General features: G+C 50.4%; 1 protein-coding gene across 1 annotated transcript; it reads left to right on the top strand.

Annotated features, from left to right (window-relative positions):
* The first annotated feature begins 301 nt into the window (after positions 1–301).
* On the top strand, positions 302–16,474 carry MSL1 (MSL complex subunit 1). Its single transcript, XM_067541250.1, has 8 exons — positions 302–1,540; positions 4,878–5,101; positions 6,884–7,266; positions 10,238–10,302; positions 10,827–10,894; positions 12,274–12,398; positions 12,543–12,615; positions 13,599–16,474. The coding sequence occupies exons 1-8, from the start codon at positions 887–889 to the stop codon at positions 13,687–13,689; spliced, it is 1,683 nt and encodes a 560-aa protein (XP_067397351.1). The 5' UTR covers positions 302–886; the 3' UTR covers positions 13,690–16,474.
* Positions 16,475–17,939: the final 1,465 nt, after the last annotated feature.

Here is a 17,939-nt window from a genome sequence, read left to right on the forward strand (position 1 = left end):
GCGGGGGCCACACCGGACAGACGCCAGCCAGGCCGGCTTTCGGGATGGTGAAAACGGGGGGGGGGGAACCTGGTTTGTCAGGCCAAGCCCGGATCCCCCCGCAGGAAGAAATGCAGAGCAGGAGCCCTGCCCCCTCCAGACAGGGGCTGCCCCCAGGAAACCAGACCCCACCGCCCTGGGCCAACCCAGCCCGCACTAGCCTGGGACAAGCACGCCCCCCCCGCACCCCCCCCCATTTACCCCCGCCCCGCCGGCGCATGCGCCGGCCGCAGAGGGTCGGAGAGGCTGGTTTAAAGGCACCGAAGAGCGGCGGCGGCCCCGAGCGAGGCGGGAGGCGGAGAAGCGAAGCGGCGGCGGCGGCCATCACCCGCCGCCACTGCGGGGAAAATGGAGGCGCGCGGCGGCCGCTGAGAGACGGGGCCGCTGGCCCGGCCCGACCCCACCCCGCCCCCGCCGGCAGGGGCAGCCCGGGGGGGGGCCGGGGAGCCCCAATCCCCCCCCTCGCAGGGGAGCCCCGGTCAGCCGTGGTAGCGGGGGGCGGAGACCCCGGCTCCGGCCCCTCCTAGCGCGGGGGGGGAGCGCAGGGTCTGCCCCCCCCCGGCCGAGCAGGAGCGCGGGGAGCCCCCGCATCCGGCCCAGCCGCGCTTCCCACCCCCCGTCGCAGGGGGGCGCCCCAGCCCGGCGGGGTTCGGCTCCGGCGCGGCGCGGCGGGGATGAGGCCGCGGCCGGAGGAGGGAGCCCGCTAGCCCGCCCGCCCGGCCGCATGGAGAGCGCCGCCCGCCCGGCCCCGCGCTCCGGCTCGCCGCCTGCCCATGGCGCCGGGCGGTAGCGGCCGCGGCCTCCGCCCGCAGCTGGCCCGGGCCGGGAGAGGCGCCGAGGCCGCACCATGACCATGAGATCCACCGTCTTCAAGGCGGCGGCGGCGGCCACGGCGCTGAACGCGGACAGGCTGGACTACGAGAGGCCGGGGCTGGCGCTGGAGCCGGGCCCGGAGGAGGAGCCGGGCGGGGAGGCCGCCCCCCTCCACCGCCCGCCGCCCCGCAAGCCGAAGGAGCCGCCCCCGCTGGGGGGGCACAAGGGCCGCGGCGGGGGCAGCGGCGGCGGGGGCGGCAGCGTGCCGGCGGCGGCGGCGGGGGCGCCCGGGCAGCAGGAGGAGAGCTGGGGCGGCCTGGTGCCCCTGCCCTGCCCCCCGGCCAGCAGCAAGCAGGCCGGCGTGGGGGATGCCAGCAGCAGGCCCAAGTACCAGGCGGTGCTGCCCGGACACACCGCCTCCCAGGTGGCGGCGAAGGACAAGGGCTGCCCGGCCGCGGCCAGCGCCGAGCCGGGCCAGCCGCCTCCCGCCGCGGCCGCCGCGGCCGCGGAGAGCAAGTGGAAGGGCGGCGTGCGGAAGAGCCCCATGGGGGCCGGCGGGGGCTCCTCGAACCAGGCGGCCTGCCTCAAGCAGCTCCTCCTGCTCCAGCTGGACCTGATCGAGCAGCAGCAGCAGCAGCTGCAGGCCAAGGAGAAGGAGATCGAGGAGCTCAAGGCCGAGAGGGACACGGTACGCGAGGGGTTAATGGGAAGGGGGGGAGGGACACGGCACGCGAGGGGTTAATGAGCTGGGGGGGGGCTACTGGCACACGGCACCCAAGGGGTTAATGGGCCAGAGGGGCGCGGCAACCAAGGGGTTAACAGGGCCCGGGCGCTGGCACAAAAGGGGCTAGTAACTGTCAGTGGGTGGGGGAGGGGCACGGCACCCCAAGGGTTAATGTGCAGGGGCCCTGAGGAGGGGCAGGGTATGTCAAGGGTTAAAGGGCTGAGGTTAGGAAAAAGCCAGGGCCAGGAAAGGGTTAATTTAAAGGCACCCATCAGGGAGTCTGCTCAGGGTAGGGCTGGAGCGATCTGGTTTGTGAAGGGTTAAGTTAAAGCGGCCTGGCGTGGGGCTCCTGCCTGTGCTGGGAAAGGGGCGAGGAGAGGAGAGGTAGCCACAGTAAAAGCAGGGGCTGCAGGGAGCCATCTGGGTGGCAGGGCAGGCGAGCAGGGGGCCCTTTAACTAGTGCAGTTTAATTACTACAAATGGATAACAGGCTCCGCCCCCCTTCCCAGAGCAAATTCTTTCCCTCCTCTGTGCTCTTCTCCAGGGAGCCTCCCACTGAGAGCAGCCTCCGTTCCTGCTCCTTCCTCTTTAAATGTTTCACGCCTAGCGTGGCAATGTACAGCAACAACAACCGGCCAGTATCCACCCTGCCACACTGCTCAGACTGGCCTGGGAGCTGTCCTAATGCAGACTTTGCCTCTTAGTCAGCTGCACCGCTGAGGGATTGTTCCCAGGAAGCAGAGGTGCCCCGTCACACCCCCCCCAAGATAGTCTGGAGATATTCATGGGACACAGGGAAAAGATCTTGAAAGACGCCCTGGATCAGAACCAAATGAATATTTGTTAGCTTTTCCCCTGCAGACAGGAGCTCTTTCAAACAGTCTGATTTGATGCAGGTCTCTCAGTACTAGAGGGCAGACCCATAAATACTCCTCCATTCCTTTAAATCAGTGGTTCCCAACCTGTGGCCCGGGGGCCAAAAATGGCCCACAGGGGCTTTCAAAGTGGCCCGTGGCTCCCCACCTGCTGGCTGCAGAAGGGAAGTGCTGCCTAAGGACCCAGGCAGAGCACATTTCCGAGGGGCTAAAAGACCAGTGCAGGCTCCTTACTGCAGCCCAGGGGACGGGAGATCAGCGCTCCCCTCCCCCTGGCTCCAGCAGAGAGCAAAGCCCTGCCTGGATCCCTAGGTGCTGGTACCTGCTGGAACCAGAGGCAGGGGTGCAGTCATCTCCCGTCTCCCTGGCTGTAAAAGGGAGCCACTGCCTAGAGACCCAGGTGGAGAGCACAGAGCTACAGGACACGTGCGTTTTCCCTGCTGCAGCCAGGGAGATGGGAGCTGAATGCCTTCCATCTGGCTGCAGAGGGGGGAGGGAGGGGGGGCCCTTCAGGGTTGTAAAAATGATATTGGTGGTCCTCAAGCTAAAGAGGTTGGGAACCGCTGCTTTAAATTGTCACAGAGGCTATCACAATCCTGTCTATAATCTGCATGCCTGCAGCAACCTAAAAATAAACGTCTTTCCCCTTCCTACACTTGCCACACTCCGGAAGGGTGTTCTGGTTTTGTTTTTTGCAAAAATCTTCAAAGGGCTGCACATATGATGAGTAGCAGGTTATTTTTCTTTGCTTTCCAAAGGAATGGCAGTAGGCAGTGTTTTACTGGCATACGCTGACTGCAGGGTGGGATGGGAGCTGAGGTGCAACGCACTGTCAACCTCTCCTGGTATTGATCTGAGTAAAGTTAACCAACATGGAGGTAGCAGCTGCTGTACTGCAGTCAAAGGGTGTGATGGGAGTTGTCACGTGGGGGTTTAAAAAAAAAAATCAAGGAAATAGAACACACAAGTCATGTGTGATCAGCCTGTGATTCAAACAGAGACACAAAATCATTTGAGTGAGTTCTCTCTGGCCCTCAGGTCCCTCTTGCTGTCAGCACATACCTAATCAATTCCAGAGGCGAGGTCCCCAATGAGCTGCCTGCTGTACCTAGGCAAAGCGGGGGTAAATTAAGGACATCACTGAATTTGCTTTCTCTCTTGTAATGAAGCTGCTGAAAACTCAAGGGGGGAGAAGCTTTCAATTAATTTTCTTGCATCTTGTCTATATGATTCACCTCCGTGGAGCTGTGTGAAGGTCAAGGTGGTATTTTCAAAAGCACCTGGTGACTCGGGACTGCAGGCCCCGCTAAAAGGCAGTGGGGCTTGTGGGTCTGTCACTTTTCAAAAGCACCTAGGTGAAGAGGTGGGTCTGTGGAATGCATTGCAAATGCAGTTACAAATCTGGCTGAATTATAAATCCCTCCCGCGTTTTCACTGGAGGCTTTGGTGAGCCTTTTTCTTTTCAATCTATTTTCAGTTGAATTTCTTCAGACCCAATTACAAATTACATGGCCTAGCTTCATTTGGAGAGGTGATGCGAAAAGTTTGAAGGCACCAAAAACAGCACCATTTCTGACAGTTGAAAAGATTTGTAGACATTTGTTCCCTTCTTGGATCTTCTAATGGAGTTGATTGGGGAAGGAGGGAAGCAATAAGTAAAATTACTCACCAGTGAATATTTTATGGAGTTTTGAATGCAAAAATATGGTTGTTTTGGAGCTGTGATGTCCGGCCTTCTTGTGGTTAAACATAAAGGGTAACATTTTCAAAAGTACCTAGAGTTGGAGGTGCTTCTGAAAATTTGACCCCTGAACACCTGACAAGTGAGAAAGGTGTTTCTTCTTACAACCTGGTGTCTTTTGTCCTTTCCCCCATGTAGGCTGTCCCCTGGTTTCTCCCCTCTGTAGCTTTGGGAGGAGAGTTGAATGATATAAAGCAGATTGTGCCCTGCTTGATGACTCTGAAGTATTAAGTCAACCTGAGGCTGTAATTTTCACTCTAAAGTGAGAGATGTGGCCTTGGGATATCCAACTTTCTAATGGGGCCAGAAATGTGTCTTGAAACTTTCCAGTCCATCTGATCACTCCACACCCAGCTTCATGAGGTGAAGTTCATACTGGTCCTCTTCCTTGAAACGTGCCCTGAGAAAATCTTGAGGGTGCAGGCTGAACCAAACGGCAATACTGAAATAAAGTCTCTGTGAAACTACTTCTCTGATGTCTTCTTATATGTACAGTTCTGATAAAGATTGTAATGATAGCTCAGAGATGGTGGACAGCAAGGCACATATGCCAGAACAGGTGTGGTGTGAGGAATGTAAGTGAGGGTGTCTTTATTTTTTTAAATCAAACTGGAATTGGTGTAATTCTTCTCTGATGAAAGCATGCCGGCTAAAGCATACGTGTTGGCATTCGTTCCTCTTTCAGCTCCTAGCTCGCATTGAGCGCATGGAAAGGAGGATGCAGCTGGTGAAGAAGGATAACGAGAGAGAGAAACATAGGATTTTTCAAGGTTATGAAACAGAAGAGAAGGCTGAATCGGAAGCATCAGAGAAACTACAGATTGAATGCCAGCAGGATCTCTTGGAGACTTCCCAGCCCCTGCCCCCGAAACACTTCTCATATGGAAGAAATGGAAAGGGACATAAAAGGTACAGGACCACTTCATGACCTTATTCTTCATAAGGGCTTGCCACCCATCAGTGGGGTGTGTGTGTGTGTACACACATCTATTGTCAGTCACTGTACCTGTGTAAAGAGATCAGGATAGCTGTCAGCTTTAATGCTATTTCTCCTACACTAATTTCTGTCAGTTTTTCACTTAACTTTTTTACTGGCAGATACCGAGAAGTCTGACAAATAAGACACTGGCCTGTTGGGTGACCTTGGGCAAGTTGTGTCCCTGCTGTGCCTCAGTTTCCCCATCTGTAAAATGAGGATAATGATCCTGACCTCCTTTGTAAAGTGCTATGAGATCTACCGCTAAAAAGTGCTAGAGAAGAGCTAGTTGTTATTAACATACATGGTCAAATACCAAGCATCTTCCGTATTAGATGCAAAATAAAAAATATGCCTGGATTTCCTAAGGGATAACTTAGTACAGCCCATGTGTGGGTTTGCTCCTCCAAGTTATCGAAGTAATTTCAACTTGAAATAAAAGGCATTCTTCCATCCAAGGTGAGTTTGCCTCCTTTACCCAGGTGGTTTACCCATCTTTTGCCCAAGAGATTTGTAACTTGGGTTGCGAGGGTTTTTTTGGGTCATTCATTGTTCCCAAGTTCTCATTTGTGTCCAAAAAACGACCTTTCTTTTTCTAAGAGGACACTTGCAACTTGAAAACTCGATTTTTCTCTCTCTAAAACTAACTTACTGCGAAGTAACACTTCCTGTTCTTCCCCCTCTGCCCCCTGCTTGTTAACTTTGTGCATTTGACAGGATAGTTAACTGTGTTCTTAATGATCAGTTTCATTCGTCTCACACACTAATATGAGTACTTTCTAGTCTAGTGTGTGTACATTTTTATACTGTGCCCACCACCACAATATCTGAGCACCTAGGGTGGGAGGGGAAACTGAGGCACAGAAGTGATGTGACTTGCCCAAGGTTGCACAGCATTTCAGTGGCAGAGCCTGGAATAGAGTCCAAGTCTCCTGGTTCCCACTCCAGTGTCTTGGCCTCTAGACCCCACTGTCTGTCATGACTCGTGTTGCTGTGCGGAGCTCTCAGGCACGTTCTTCCCCAGACCCTGTAAGAGGGGGTTTGCTAGAACAGCAAAGCTGAAACTAAGGAGGGAGCAGACAGGTTTTAAGGAAGGGGTGGAGAAGAGGTGTGTGCTTTCTTTGCTCTTGAGGGGTCCACCCAAAAGATCCTTCTAAGCATCAAGGGAATAGAGAAAACCGTGTAAACTTCTTCTTAAGGCCTACTTTTTTTTTTTTTTTAAAAGGACACGTTCTCAAAAAATAGATCAGTGACTGTCTCTAAAGTTGAGCATGAATGTCCCTTTATCCAGGGCTGGCAGTGTGCTGGTATCGGTCACTCTTGCAGGTCTTCCCCCATTGTCCATGCCTCTGGAATCTGGATTGTTTTATTGCAGCACACTGTATAAGGGACTACCCTTGGAAGATGACTGGAAAGCAGACTTGTTCAGCAAGCAGCCATAGCAGGGTGAATGCAGTAGCCGCAGGGAGCACAATACTCCAGTCCTCTGGAGATAAAACTTCTCCGCCTTCCCTTGCCTCTCTTACAAACTTTGCTGCCTGATCTCTGCAAAGGGACATAAGTTTAGACTACACCAATGTAAATACATGAGTATGGGACACCTAGCATTAGCTTTATGGCACACAAAATAAAAAGACAGATGCTGGGAAAATGAGTAGGCTGCTCTTGCAATAGCTAGCTGAATATACTGCTAACCTCTTTCCCTTCTTTAACAGGAAGTCGGCATTTGGAAGTGCAGAGAAGAAAACGCCAATTAAAAAGCTGGTGGCTGAATTTTCAAAAGTCAAGAGTAAAACTCTGAAACACTCTCCAGTGAAAGAGGAGCCGAGCAGCTCTTTACCTGACACAGTTTGCAAACGGGAACTGAGGAGTCAAGAGACTCCAGAAAAAGCCAGATCGCTAGTGGACACTCCCCTAAAACCATCCACCCCATTGAAAAGTCCCAGTGTCCACCCCAAGGATAAAAGTTTCCCCAGTGAGATAGAAGATCTGCCATACCTCTCAACCACGGAAATGTACTTGTGTCGCTGGCATCAACCTCCTCCATCACCATTGCCGTTACGAGAGCCTTCTCCAAAGAAGGAGGAGACTGTAGCAAGTAAGCGATAAAAAAAACTTGCTCGTAGCTGCATCGTGTCTGTCTGACACACGTGCTTGATAGTGAGATGCAGCCATTAAGGCAGAGTCCTGCCGCGTCTCGCTTGGTCCTGCCACCAGAAGTGTTACCCTCCGACTGGACAGCTGCTCGGCAAACTGAAAATAGGTGGAATTGCCAGAAAAAAGTGCTCTGTGCCACTCCCTGATTGCGGGAGATGTCTGCTAATAACAGCCTAGCAGCTGTGGAAAGAGATCTAAAGCCACACTTGGTTTCTGTAGACTCTGTCTGTGTTTTACATGGTGCTTACACTTGGCTGTCACAGGGTTATGTGACAATCTCACGACGTAGATTGTCCCTGGCTTTGTTTTCACTTAAAAAACAAACTGCCTAATTGTCACATTCGAGGTCTGAGAGCTGAGAAGGGGATTCGCTCTGGCCTTGTCTACGCTGGGATTTCTTCCTAAAAAGCTTCCCCCATTACCAGCAGGTATTCAGCGCCAGCAGGTATTCAGCGCCAGCAGTAGTGCGAGTGGGCACAAGGCACAGATAGCTGCTGGCATCTTTAATCTCCATGTTTTCTAGCCCTGCTCTGAGCTGATCTGGCCAGTGCAATGGCAATAAAAGCCAGCGGCTATAGGAGCCCTGTCTGCACTGGGGGTCTCATCACTGGAGCTGAATCTATGGTAGGAAGCTTTTAGGAGGAACAGCTAGTGCAAACAAAGCCTGTGACTGCAAGGTGAACTCCCCTCCGGGCCATGCTGTCACAGTGGACACACTGAATCAATGCCTTCCGAGTCTGGGCAGGCACAAGGAATCTTTTGGTGACCCATGCGATCTCTGGTACCAAAAACAGTCTGGGATGCCATGACAAACGTCCTTGGGCCCCCTGCTCTCTGATTCCTTCTCCCTTTAGTTTCCAACCATCTTCTGCAGCAGCACAGAAGTGTTCTGCCTGCTGCTTAGCCAAATGACTCAAGATCCCACATTCCTGGCCTGCTTTGCTCTTGGCTGGCAATACACATCCAGCTCTCCTCAAGCCGTTGTTTAGAGGAGGCCTAGGAGCAGTGGGGTCTGCTGCCCAGTGCAGTGTGTGGTGGACAGGCACCACTGTGCTATGCACTTGGAGCAGACAGCTGCTCTTGTCCCAGGACTGGGGGGTTGTCTTTTCTCATGTATTTTACCTTGACCCTGCCACACCCCAACTCCTCTCTGCCTCCCCATCATGTCAAAATGCATATCCCGTCTCCTTGGTAACGTCTCAGGAGCCCATCTCTTGCCTGCTGGAGGGTAGGGTGGCCTGTCACTGGACCAGACATTTGCACAAGCTGGATTAGAGAGAATCCCGGAGTCTAGTCTGCTGGTGGCACTGACAATAGCTGCTGGTCAAGTGTGCCAAGCTGCTGTGGCATCTCCCTTCTCTGTACTGAAACCAGAAATAATCAGACACCAGCTAGTGGGAAGTGACCTCAAGGGGCTGATTCCAGGGCACAGAAGTCGTGAAGCTTGAGTTCAGATTGACCAGCCAAGCTTTGAACTCCTCCTGTGCGGAGGCAGCCGGGAGCGGCGGGGTGGGGGGGGGTTGGCATGCACTGACCCACAAGGCGGAGTTGATTTGAACACAGCGAGCTCTTGGGGCTGCACTTTAAGCCTCTTGGTTTACGTGGCAACCTATGTGCCCGTTTGTGTGAAGTCTTGAAGCAACTTGCTCTTCGTTGAGTGTTTCTCGGTTGTGGTGTTTTTTAATTTTGCTGATGTGCCGACTCTGCAGAATCCTGCATCTTGTGAAAATCGGGACAACGTACCAGTGAAGGGATTTGTAGGAGAAGGGATTAGTCTGAGGTCTACATGTCTCCCATGTTCTCATGCCTCTAAATCCTATAGAGTGTCTTACAGCCGAAGCCTGGATTGGCTTTGTGGAAATGCCTCTGACGCCAGTGTTGCGATCCATTTTAAAGGTCGGCTGGCAGAGGGTGGGCGTTTTGGGCGGGGGCTGGTTCCTGACTCTGCATCGGGGATCGAATGGATCATGGCATAAATAGCTTCAGGGAAATGAGCTGAAAATCAACTTCCCCCATTTTCTTACCTGCCAAGTTCTGAGTCCAGGTGCCACAGTTCCCTAGCAACCACAAGCTGCTGGCAGCCAATTCTCTGGTGGTACAATAACCCTGATTTGTGAAGAGAAGGGAGTCTCCACAAACGATGGCCCTGAAAGAGTTAGCATCATACTTCGTGTGGCCTCTGGTTTTGCACATGCACCTGGTTTCACCCTTGGCTGTGGAAAACAAACACTAATAAATGTGCATGCGTGACATGGGAGGCGGGGCTGCACATCTAGCACTGATGCTGGCTTTCTCTCCAAACACAGCTCCTCGGTCCTTTTAAAGAGGGAGCACTTTAAAACGAGCGCTGTCTGTCGAGGTGGATTTGCTCCCCACACTTATTTATGGTGCTTGGCACTTGGCATGTAAAAGACGACTAGGCTTGGTTCTGAATTGCGTGTGCAGCGCTCCAGACAAAGCATGTATGTTTCACCAAACTGATACCCTCTTTCCCATTTCAATTGTTTGGCTTCTCTCAAAGATGAACTCTGTCCCCAAGTCCTGGATCACGCATTATGCTCAGAGTAGGTTACATACATCAAGTTTGCAAATGATGCGTACATATGTTACAGGCTGAGATTTCTTCTAATTAAACATTTCCTTGCGGTAATAAAGCAGAGGTTCCATTTTTAGTAGCTTGATGGTGAGTTGCTCTTTTTGCAGAGAAGCATCTATGTAAAACAGAGAGCAGTGTTGTCTAGTGGCTACAGCAGGGGACTGGGAGTCCAGGCTCTTGGGTCTGTCCCCAGCTCTGGGAGAGCAGTGTGGTGACTGGATGAAGTGCTATGGCCTGTGTTCGATATATAGGTCAGAATGGATGAGCTGATGGTCCGTTCTGGCCTTACTGTATGTATCTTTGTTTCCTTCCACAGTTCCTTCTTGGAGGGATCTTGCTGTAGAGCCCTTGAGAGACTCCAATCCTTCCGACCTCTTGGAGGTACGTAGTCGAGAAATGGTTTAAAGAAAACCAATCACTGAGGGCCAATGTGCGTGGCTTGTAGATGTAACAGAAATACCCATGTTGCCATTGGTCCAATATTCTGTTTTAAAGCTTGAACTTCAGCAAGCTTGTGTGTGTGTGGGCATCAGTGCTCCAGAGAACACACCGGGTTTGATCAATCTGGAAATGCGTGTTTTCCCTACTGGGCCAGGAATCTCCTGTCTTTGCATAAGCAGGCCCCCTTTCTCAGCTGGTATTAAATGGTAAAACCATGGAAACTCTTGACTATTATTAAAGAATTGCTGTAGTTTTACAACTGGGTGTGTCTGCTGAGGTGACTCAGACTCACTGCACAGCCTGGATTTGGATTTGTACCCTCCTGTGGATGTTTGTGTTGCAATCACTGCGGCTCTGCAACCCTTCCTTGCATGAAAGGGAGAGTGGCTTGAAGCGGGTGAATGAACAAACGCATGCCCAGTTGTGGGGGAGGAGAGGGCTAACATCTGTTCTTATCTTCCCAGAATCTGGATGACAGCGTATTTGCCAAAAGGCATGCGAAGCTGGAGCTGGATGAAAAGAGACGGAAAAGGTAAGGGCAAAAATTCTTCCGTTCTGAATATCACAGCAGCGGCTTTCACGGTCTCTGAGCTGCAGGGCCTCTCTCAAAATGAGCTGGGCTCAGACGTGCCCCCACAGGTGAAGAGGAAGGATGCCTTGTATTAGAAGTTTGTGGAGCCGGAGCTTTTTGTTCTAGTTCTTAATGTTTCTCTCTTTTTTAAACTCATCTCCTCTGTTCAATCAGTGTAGGGTGCAGGAAGGAGCCCAAGAACGATTTGGGGTCTGGCAAACATGCCTAACAATGAGAGACTGGTGGAATTTGGTCCATTTAGATTATCAGAGGTGGTCAAGAGATGAGACTTGAACATGGTCTTCAGGTACCTCCAAGCCCGCTCTGATCTCAGAGGGCCTCTTTAATCTAGCAGGCAGAGGCAGAACTGGATCCAGTGGCTGGAAGTTGAAGTTAGAAAAAAATTCAAACTGGGAATGAGATGCAGGTTTTTCAGAGGGGCTAATTTAACCATGGGAACAGTTTGCCAAGGGGGAGAGGGGAGTGGATAAATCGTCCAACACTTGGAGTCTCTAAATCAAGACTGGGAGTCATTTCTAAAAGACGTTGTTGTGGAACCACAAGTTACTGAGCTTCACGCAGGAATTGCTGGGTGAAATATTCTGGCCTGTCTGGCTAGATGATCAGAATGGTCCCTCCTGGCCTTTACAGCCATGAACTCTGTCTTTGTTTGTTATGACAAATCATGAGCAATGGGAGACTGTCGATATTAGAGGTGGAATAGACCTATTAGATCATTTAGTCCATCCCCCTGCCAATATATTGATTCTTCCCTATAGCGTACGCAGATGCCAGCATGGCCATCTGTTCATGCACCAGCGTCTGTGTCAGCAGGAAAGCTCAATGTGTCTGTCTGAGAACAGAAAATACTTCCAGGAGGAGAAGCCCTTGCACACTATTTGGTGTGCATGCGTGTGTGTGTTCTCCATTATCTTGGTGCACACTATTTGGTGTGCATGCGTGTATGTGTTCTCCATTATCTCAGCCCTAGAACAATGATGGTGGCTGAAGATGGAGCAGATACGTAGTCCAGAGGATTTATCCAATTAGATCATTTTGCTAGCATTTGGAAGAGGGGCCTGAGAGTCAGGACTCCCAACTCTGCTGCTGACTTGGTGTGCAACTTTTGGCAAGTTACCCAGCTTCTCTGGGCCCTCTTTTCCCCCTCGGTAGGAGGGTGCACTGTTCCAGATCTGCCCATGCGGGCTCGGAAGGCCTAATCTGTGGAAGTTAGTGTGAAGTCCTTTGAGCACCTCGGACGGGTGGTGGTATAGCAGTACCAAGTACTGTTTACTGAATAAGGATTTTTACCTGTCTGGGGCTTCATTTTATATTTCCAGGTGGGATATTCAGCGGATCAGAGAACAAAGAATTCTACAGCGACTGCAGCTCAGAATGTATAAAAAGAAAGGAATCCAGGAATCTGAGCCTGAAGTTACCTCATTTTTCCCTGAGCCAGATGATGGTGAGTTCCTTATTGGACGGGTTTGGGGGAAGTGAGTGGGGAGTCTTGCTATAAACCAGACCAGTCTGTAGGTGTGTCTAGCCATGCACACACACAAGATGTGCAGCTTAGTAACCTTCTTCCATTGTATCTTTCTCCTAATAGTGGAAAGCTTGCTGATTACCCCCTACTTGCCTGTTGTAGCATTTGGCCGACCGTTACCAAAACTAACCCCACAGTAAGTATTTCTCGCTTGTAAATTCACACAGGGCTCCTTTAGTTTGTGGAAGTGGCATTCAGTAGAAGACACGGCAGCCGCCAGGCTGGTCCCGCAGGGCCCTGAAATTGTTTGTCAGCATGGTCAGTAGCTCCGTGTTACTGATAGGATGTGGGATCAGCGCAGGTGGAGTGGGACCCAAAATGGCACCCTGTGGCTAAAGATCTGTAGGCAGCGTGCCGCCAGTCCTTGAGTGCTGTGCGGTGCGTGGCCAGATCTGCACACAACTAGCCCCCCCTCGTGAAAGCTTGTACCCTGTCTCCCCCTCATCCCCCATGGCTGGCCGAGAGCAGCATTGAATGCAGAGAATGCTGTCAATTCCCAACTCCCCAGACAGGATGGAAATGGGTGCTGGAGAGGATGGACCAGAAACGCCTCTTCTCAGGAGCAGCTCTGAGTCCCAGGCCCCTTCTTCTGAGGCTTACAAGACTGTTCCCACCCCCCTCTGATGCTTTATAACCAACAGTGCAGAATCAGCCACCACATGGGCGCAGGACACCTGTCCCATATGAACAACAATAGAATGGCAGCTGCTTTGGTGATGGGGGCTAGTGTGCTCAGCATTCGACGTGTTGAAGGACAGCCCTGTGCAGTTTTGCACCCTTATCTAATGGGGAAGGCAGTTTGGCCTGGAGGACAGAGCACGGGACAGGGACTCTGGGGAGCTAAGTCCTAGTCCTGGGTCTTCCAGTGGCTGGCTGGGTGACCTTGGGCAAGTCACTACACTTCTCTGTTCCTCCCTTTGTAAAGTGTTTTGAGATCAACTGATGCAAAGATTATAATACATAAACTAGAACTCTAATTAATGATCTAATGCCATTTGGAGGTGGGGAAATGATACCAGGCAGGAATTCAGCTATAGTGTCTCATTCAAAACAAGCCTCCCTCCGTTCTGCACTGGGTGTTCTCATCATGGATCAAGGCCCTTTGGTCTTGTTTGACAGGAACTTTCAGCTGCCATGGTTGGACGAACGAAGCCGCTGTCGACTGGAGATGCAGAAGAAGCAGACGCCTCACCGAACGTGCCGAAAGTAGCTACCCAGGCAAGAGAACTTTGCATTGCACTGGGTGTAGCGCACCATTGGCAACGAGTGGCGAGGAACTTTTGTTGTTCAGTCGTGTGAACCTTTCCTCTCATGGATATTATTGTTCACTGATGTTTTTTCCATGTCTCTGTATTTTCCCCATGGCTCTGTTTTTCACAAAAATTCTCTACCTGGCTGATTAACTGTGGTTTTATTTATTCCCTCCCCCTACCCCCGCTTTCCTTAGCAGCAAATTCTCAAGCTTTATGCTGGAACAGCAGGGCTGGAAGCTCAAGAGAGACTTTTTGCTCTCTGCTTATGCTTCAGCACTGCTGTGGCCACTACAGTTCATAAGAGGCCTTGTGAAGGTCAGGAAGCCTAAAAATAGGCCTGCTTTGACACCTGTCCCACCTGTAAGTCCCTGTGGATGATGCCTGTGTGTTGACTCAGCCTGTGGTGCCCATCACCCTTCTGATGCTGACATTTATTTTCTTAAAAAGACATGCAGCTGAAAGCTCAGAGTGAAAGAAACGACCAGGCCAGGTCTTGCATGGCGAGAGCTTGCAGATGGGACCATTGGCAAGGTACAGCAGGCGGAGTTAGGCCACGCTTGTTATGCTGTCACTTTGAAACTCTCTGCTCTGAAGAGAGCCCACATAAGGGGAATGTAGATTTGGCTGCGACTTCCTCTTGCCTGGCAGATCAGGCCTCTAATACTATGCCTGTGTTGTGTTATCTAGGTACATTTTTTTTTAAATGGATGAAACTGACTTAATACCCACTTCCCCTGAGAGAGGATAGCAGATTGTTCTGAACGCGATGTGTCTCAATGCTACAGCCTGGCTGGACTGAGAACTGTGTCCCATTGCTGCCTTGAGACGCACGTGGTTAGTTACCTTCGCCAGAAATCCGGTAGTTGCCCATATTCTGTAGCGAGACTGTCCTTGCTCGATTGGCAGTGCGAAAAATCTTCTGCAGACGACTATTTGCCAGCGACTACGTCATGTTCTCTATTGAATGGATAGACGGGGTGAAGGATTTTTTTTTTAAATTGTTTTGAAAATAGAATTTGAGACGCACAATTGTGGTTCACTTTTATTTAAATGTTTAAGGACAGCATTGGCTGGCAACTCGTGTGTCTTGTAAGGCGCTTGGATTGGCTAGAGAAAATTAGAGTGGTACCTATGCTTTAGCTCACGTAATTTGCTTCCTTTATGAAACAAGCCTTTGTTGCTGTTCTACACTGATGGGTGATGTCAAAAGCGCTGGTACAGGTGTAACTATTACTGAAGTCCTGAGTGTTGGTTTTGTATTGTTTTTAATTAAGATGACATTCTCAATCCAGGCTTCATAGTGGACTGGAGTGAAAACAGGTGTAGATGGAAAGTTTGGTGTCTAAAGAGCAAATGCCTGCTACTCTTGTGCTATGCTTGCCTGTCTGACTGATCCTCAGTTACTGTCCTACCTCTGACAGGTGTGTGGTTGGGTTCATTTCTGAAGATGTTAGCGGGTCAGGGAAGAAATGATCCACTCTGATTGATTGTTCCTTTTGATTTCTTAGTGTTGTCTAAGGCCAGCAATCTTCTCTCCCTGCTTTGCTTCAAATGATCCTAAATAGTAATGCACAAATACAAAACGTGGTGTTTCTATCCTTTTCCCCAATGGCTGGGGCATATTCTTATGCAACTTGGAAGAGAGGCTGATTCTCTCACACAGTAGTGGATTACGCTAGGGTTTATACAGTAATGGTGTTTGGAAGAGGGTCTGAAACACACATGAAAGGGGAAAATCTCTGGGCCTGGGCTCTGGCACCACATAGCCTGTATAATTAGGGCTATGCACTGATTTTTTTTTTTTTTTTAACAAGGCTGTTCTTGCGTGTCCTGCTTTTAGCATGATAGCATGTGTCCTTCATGGATTTCTGTGCAATTAGGAGCCAAAATGTTAAATGGGCAAATATTAGCTTGAGCCTGGTTTCTTTCCTCGATGTTGTCTCTCTCTTCCAGTTCTGCATCAGCGGATTTTGTATTCCGGTTCTATCCTGCATTCATGGCTTTTCAGTGCTCACAAACCTTTTTGAGTCCCAGGGACAGGCAGCTCTGAGAGGTATCTGCTGGTAGCTGCTTGACCTCAGACTAAAGTCCCACTGGCCCTTGTTCCCAGTGCAAAGCTGGTTTTTAAACTCGTCTTCACGCTGCCATCTAGACGAGCAGCCAGGTTTTATAAAAGATCCTCTTTAGTATAAATATATCTAGCAGTCATCAGCTACAGATGGGGTGGCAGTGTGGGCAGGGAGTCAACTGGTAGGGAAATACAAAGTTAAATTTTCAGTAAGTGTTGGTGTGGAAAAATAGTCTTATTTCTCCCAATGTGGGGTACAACACTGTGAAATTCCATCTGCAACGGAAGGCCCTGCAATTCCCTATTAGAACTGTTCTTTGGTTTACAACCTTGCTTTCTTTAACCAAGTTTAAGCTAGTGTTTAAAAAAAAAAAAATCTTAAAAAAAATTAAAAGCTTGTCTGTATTCTTCAGCCTTGTTTTATGGCCATTTGACACATAGTTGTCTGTAATGCATACTTTTGATACCATTTCTAATGTGTAAAATCGGTTGTCTTGTAAATATCTTATAAAAAAAGTTCATTTGTAAATAAAAACTATTGTGGCTGTTAATTTTTTGAACTTCTGCTTCAGTTTGTTAGAATTAACAGTGTTAATGGGGAGTATTAAATAGTTCTGCCTGTATGTTTAAAAAATTTAAACAAATCCAATTTTTTACAATAAAATAGAAAAAAAACAAAACAATTTGTGGTCACATTTGTCTCAAGTCCTTTACATGTGCCTTGTTTGGAAATTTGGTCACACTCAATACAAGTATAGCCTGCCGCTCTCTTGCATGCTTGGTGCTTCCCATGGAAATAGCCTTAGCAGCTTCAGAAATGTCAGCTGCTGCTGTAGCTGGCTTAGAAGTACGTGGATTGGAAGAACAATCTCTCCTTAATGCCTTGTCTCCTTCTCTCTTTTGGTGGTGGTAGAAACTACATTAAGGATCTTTCTTCTGAAAGTTTGAAGCCCTGACCAGTTTGGCATCGTTTCCATAGCCAAATATGTGGGACCCACTGTTCAAATGTATTAAAGTTCTTCAGAACAAAACTCAAATACTTCCTGAGACTTTATATTCGGACACCAAATTGCTCTGAAAGGCTTCTGACAGAACCTGCTTTGGCCCTTTAAAAACTGCAATGCAGATTGCCCCTTGGTCTATGTCAGTGTGTGGTGAGTGCTGAATGGCCTGTTGTCAACTGCTAGTTTAATAAATTCTGCAGGGAACAATGATTCTAGGAGCCACACACAGGTGCTTGCTCCTGATTAATTTTATTCTCCTTACAAATCTTTAAGCAAGTGGGTGGATGAAAAGGCAAACAGTTGCTGCTGTTCATAGATAACAGCTGAGCAGAGGGTGTACCTCGTGACTAAGAGAGAGATGAACCTATTGAATATGTAGAGAATCACCTGACTTTACAGTGGGTGAACAAGTGTGTTGAGTAGATAATGGTGCAGGTGGTCACTGTGCTTCTGTTCTCACTGAAGCCAAGTGACACACTTTATCTCCTTGTGCCTCAGTTTCCTTCTCTGTACAATGTGGCTGACTAACTGCCTCCTGTCCCTAATCTTGGTCCCAAAGGCCCAGATCCTCAAGGATAAGGGGGAGCCCAACTCCCCCTGGCTTCAGTAGAAGTTAGGCCCCTAGCTACCATTTGAAGAACAGGCAGTTACTTCCATTTCACAGCAGTGTGGTACTCCCTCGTTTTCAGGGGTGGAAAATGACACACAGGACAAGGAAAGGAGCATGAAATTGAGGTGCCAGGGAAAACCTTTCTTCAGGTGAGCTGCTAATTGCCCAGCTCCCCCCATGGAGGGGTGCGTACAGCCCGTGTTCAGGGTCTCCACCGGTACAACGAGCACCAGGCAGGCTGGGTAAATAACACCCGGCTGCCCACTCCACTTGCAGGGGTCTCCCCCAGTGGCCAGGACACTTCTGCTTAGCGAGCTGGCCCTGGCGGAGTGCGCGGGGCCCCGCCAGCCAGGGGCTCTGGGCGTGGGGCTGGGGCGTGGGGCGCGTGCCCCTTCCACCCACAGGAAGTGGGGCCAAGGCACGAGGAGACCCACGTCCCTCTCAGCCCCTGTGCCAGGGCAGAGAAGGAGCTGGGGCGCCCAGCGGGGCTCGGGCTTGCCATGGGGCCTGCAGAGGGGCTGGTCC

Source organism: Emydura macquarii, unplaced genomic scaffold, assembly GCF_026122565.2.
Source record: "Emydura macquarii macquarii isolate MOO-44397 ecotype Brisbane River unplaced genomic scaffold, CSIRO-AGI_Emac_v2 contig_629, whole genome shotgun sequence".
Classification (NCBI taxonomy): domain Eukaryota; kingdom Metazoa; phylum Chordata; order Testudines; family Chelidae; genus Emydura; species Emydura macquarii.

Coding starts and splice junctions, on each gene's coding strand:
- MSL1 (XM_067541250.1), top strand. CDS start 887: ATGACCATGAGATCCACCGTCTTCAAGGCGGCGGCGGCGGCCACGGCG. Junction 10,303..10,826: donor ATCCTTCCGACCTCTTGGAG/GTACGTAGTCGA, acceptor TTATCTTCCCAG/AATCTGGATGACAGCGTATT. Junction 12,616..13,598: donor TTACCAAAACTAACCCCACA/GTAAGTATTTCT, acceptor CTTGTTTGACAG/GAACTTTCAGCTGCCATGGT.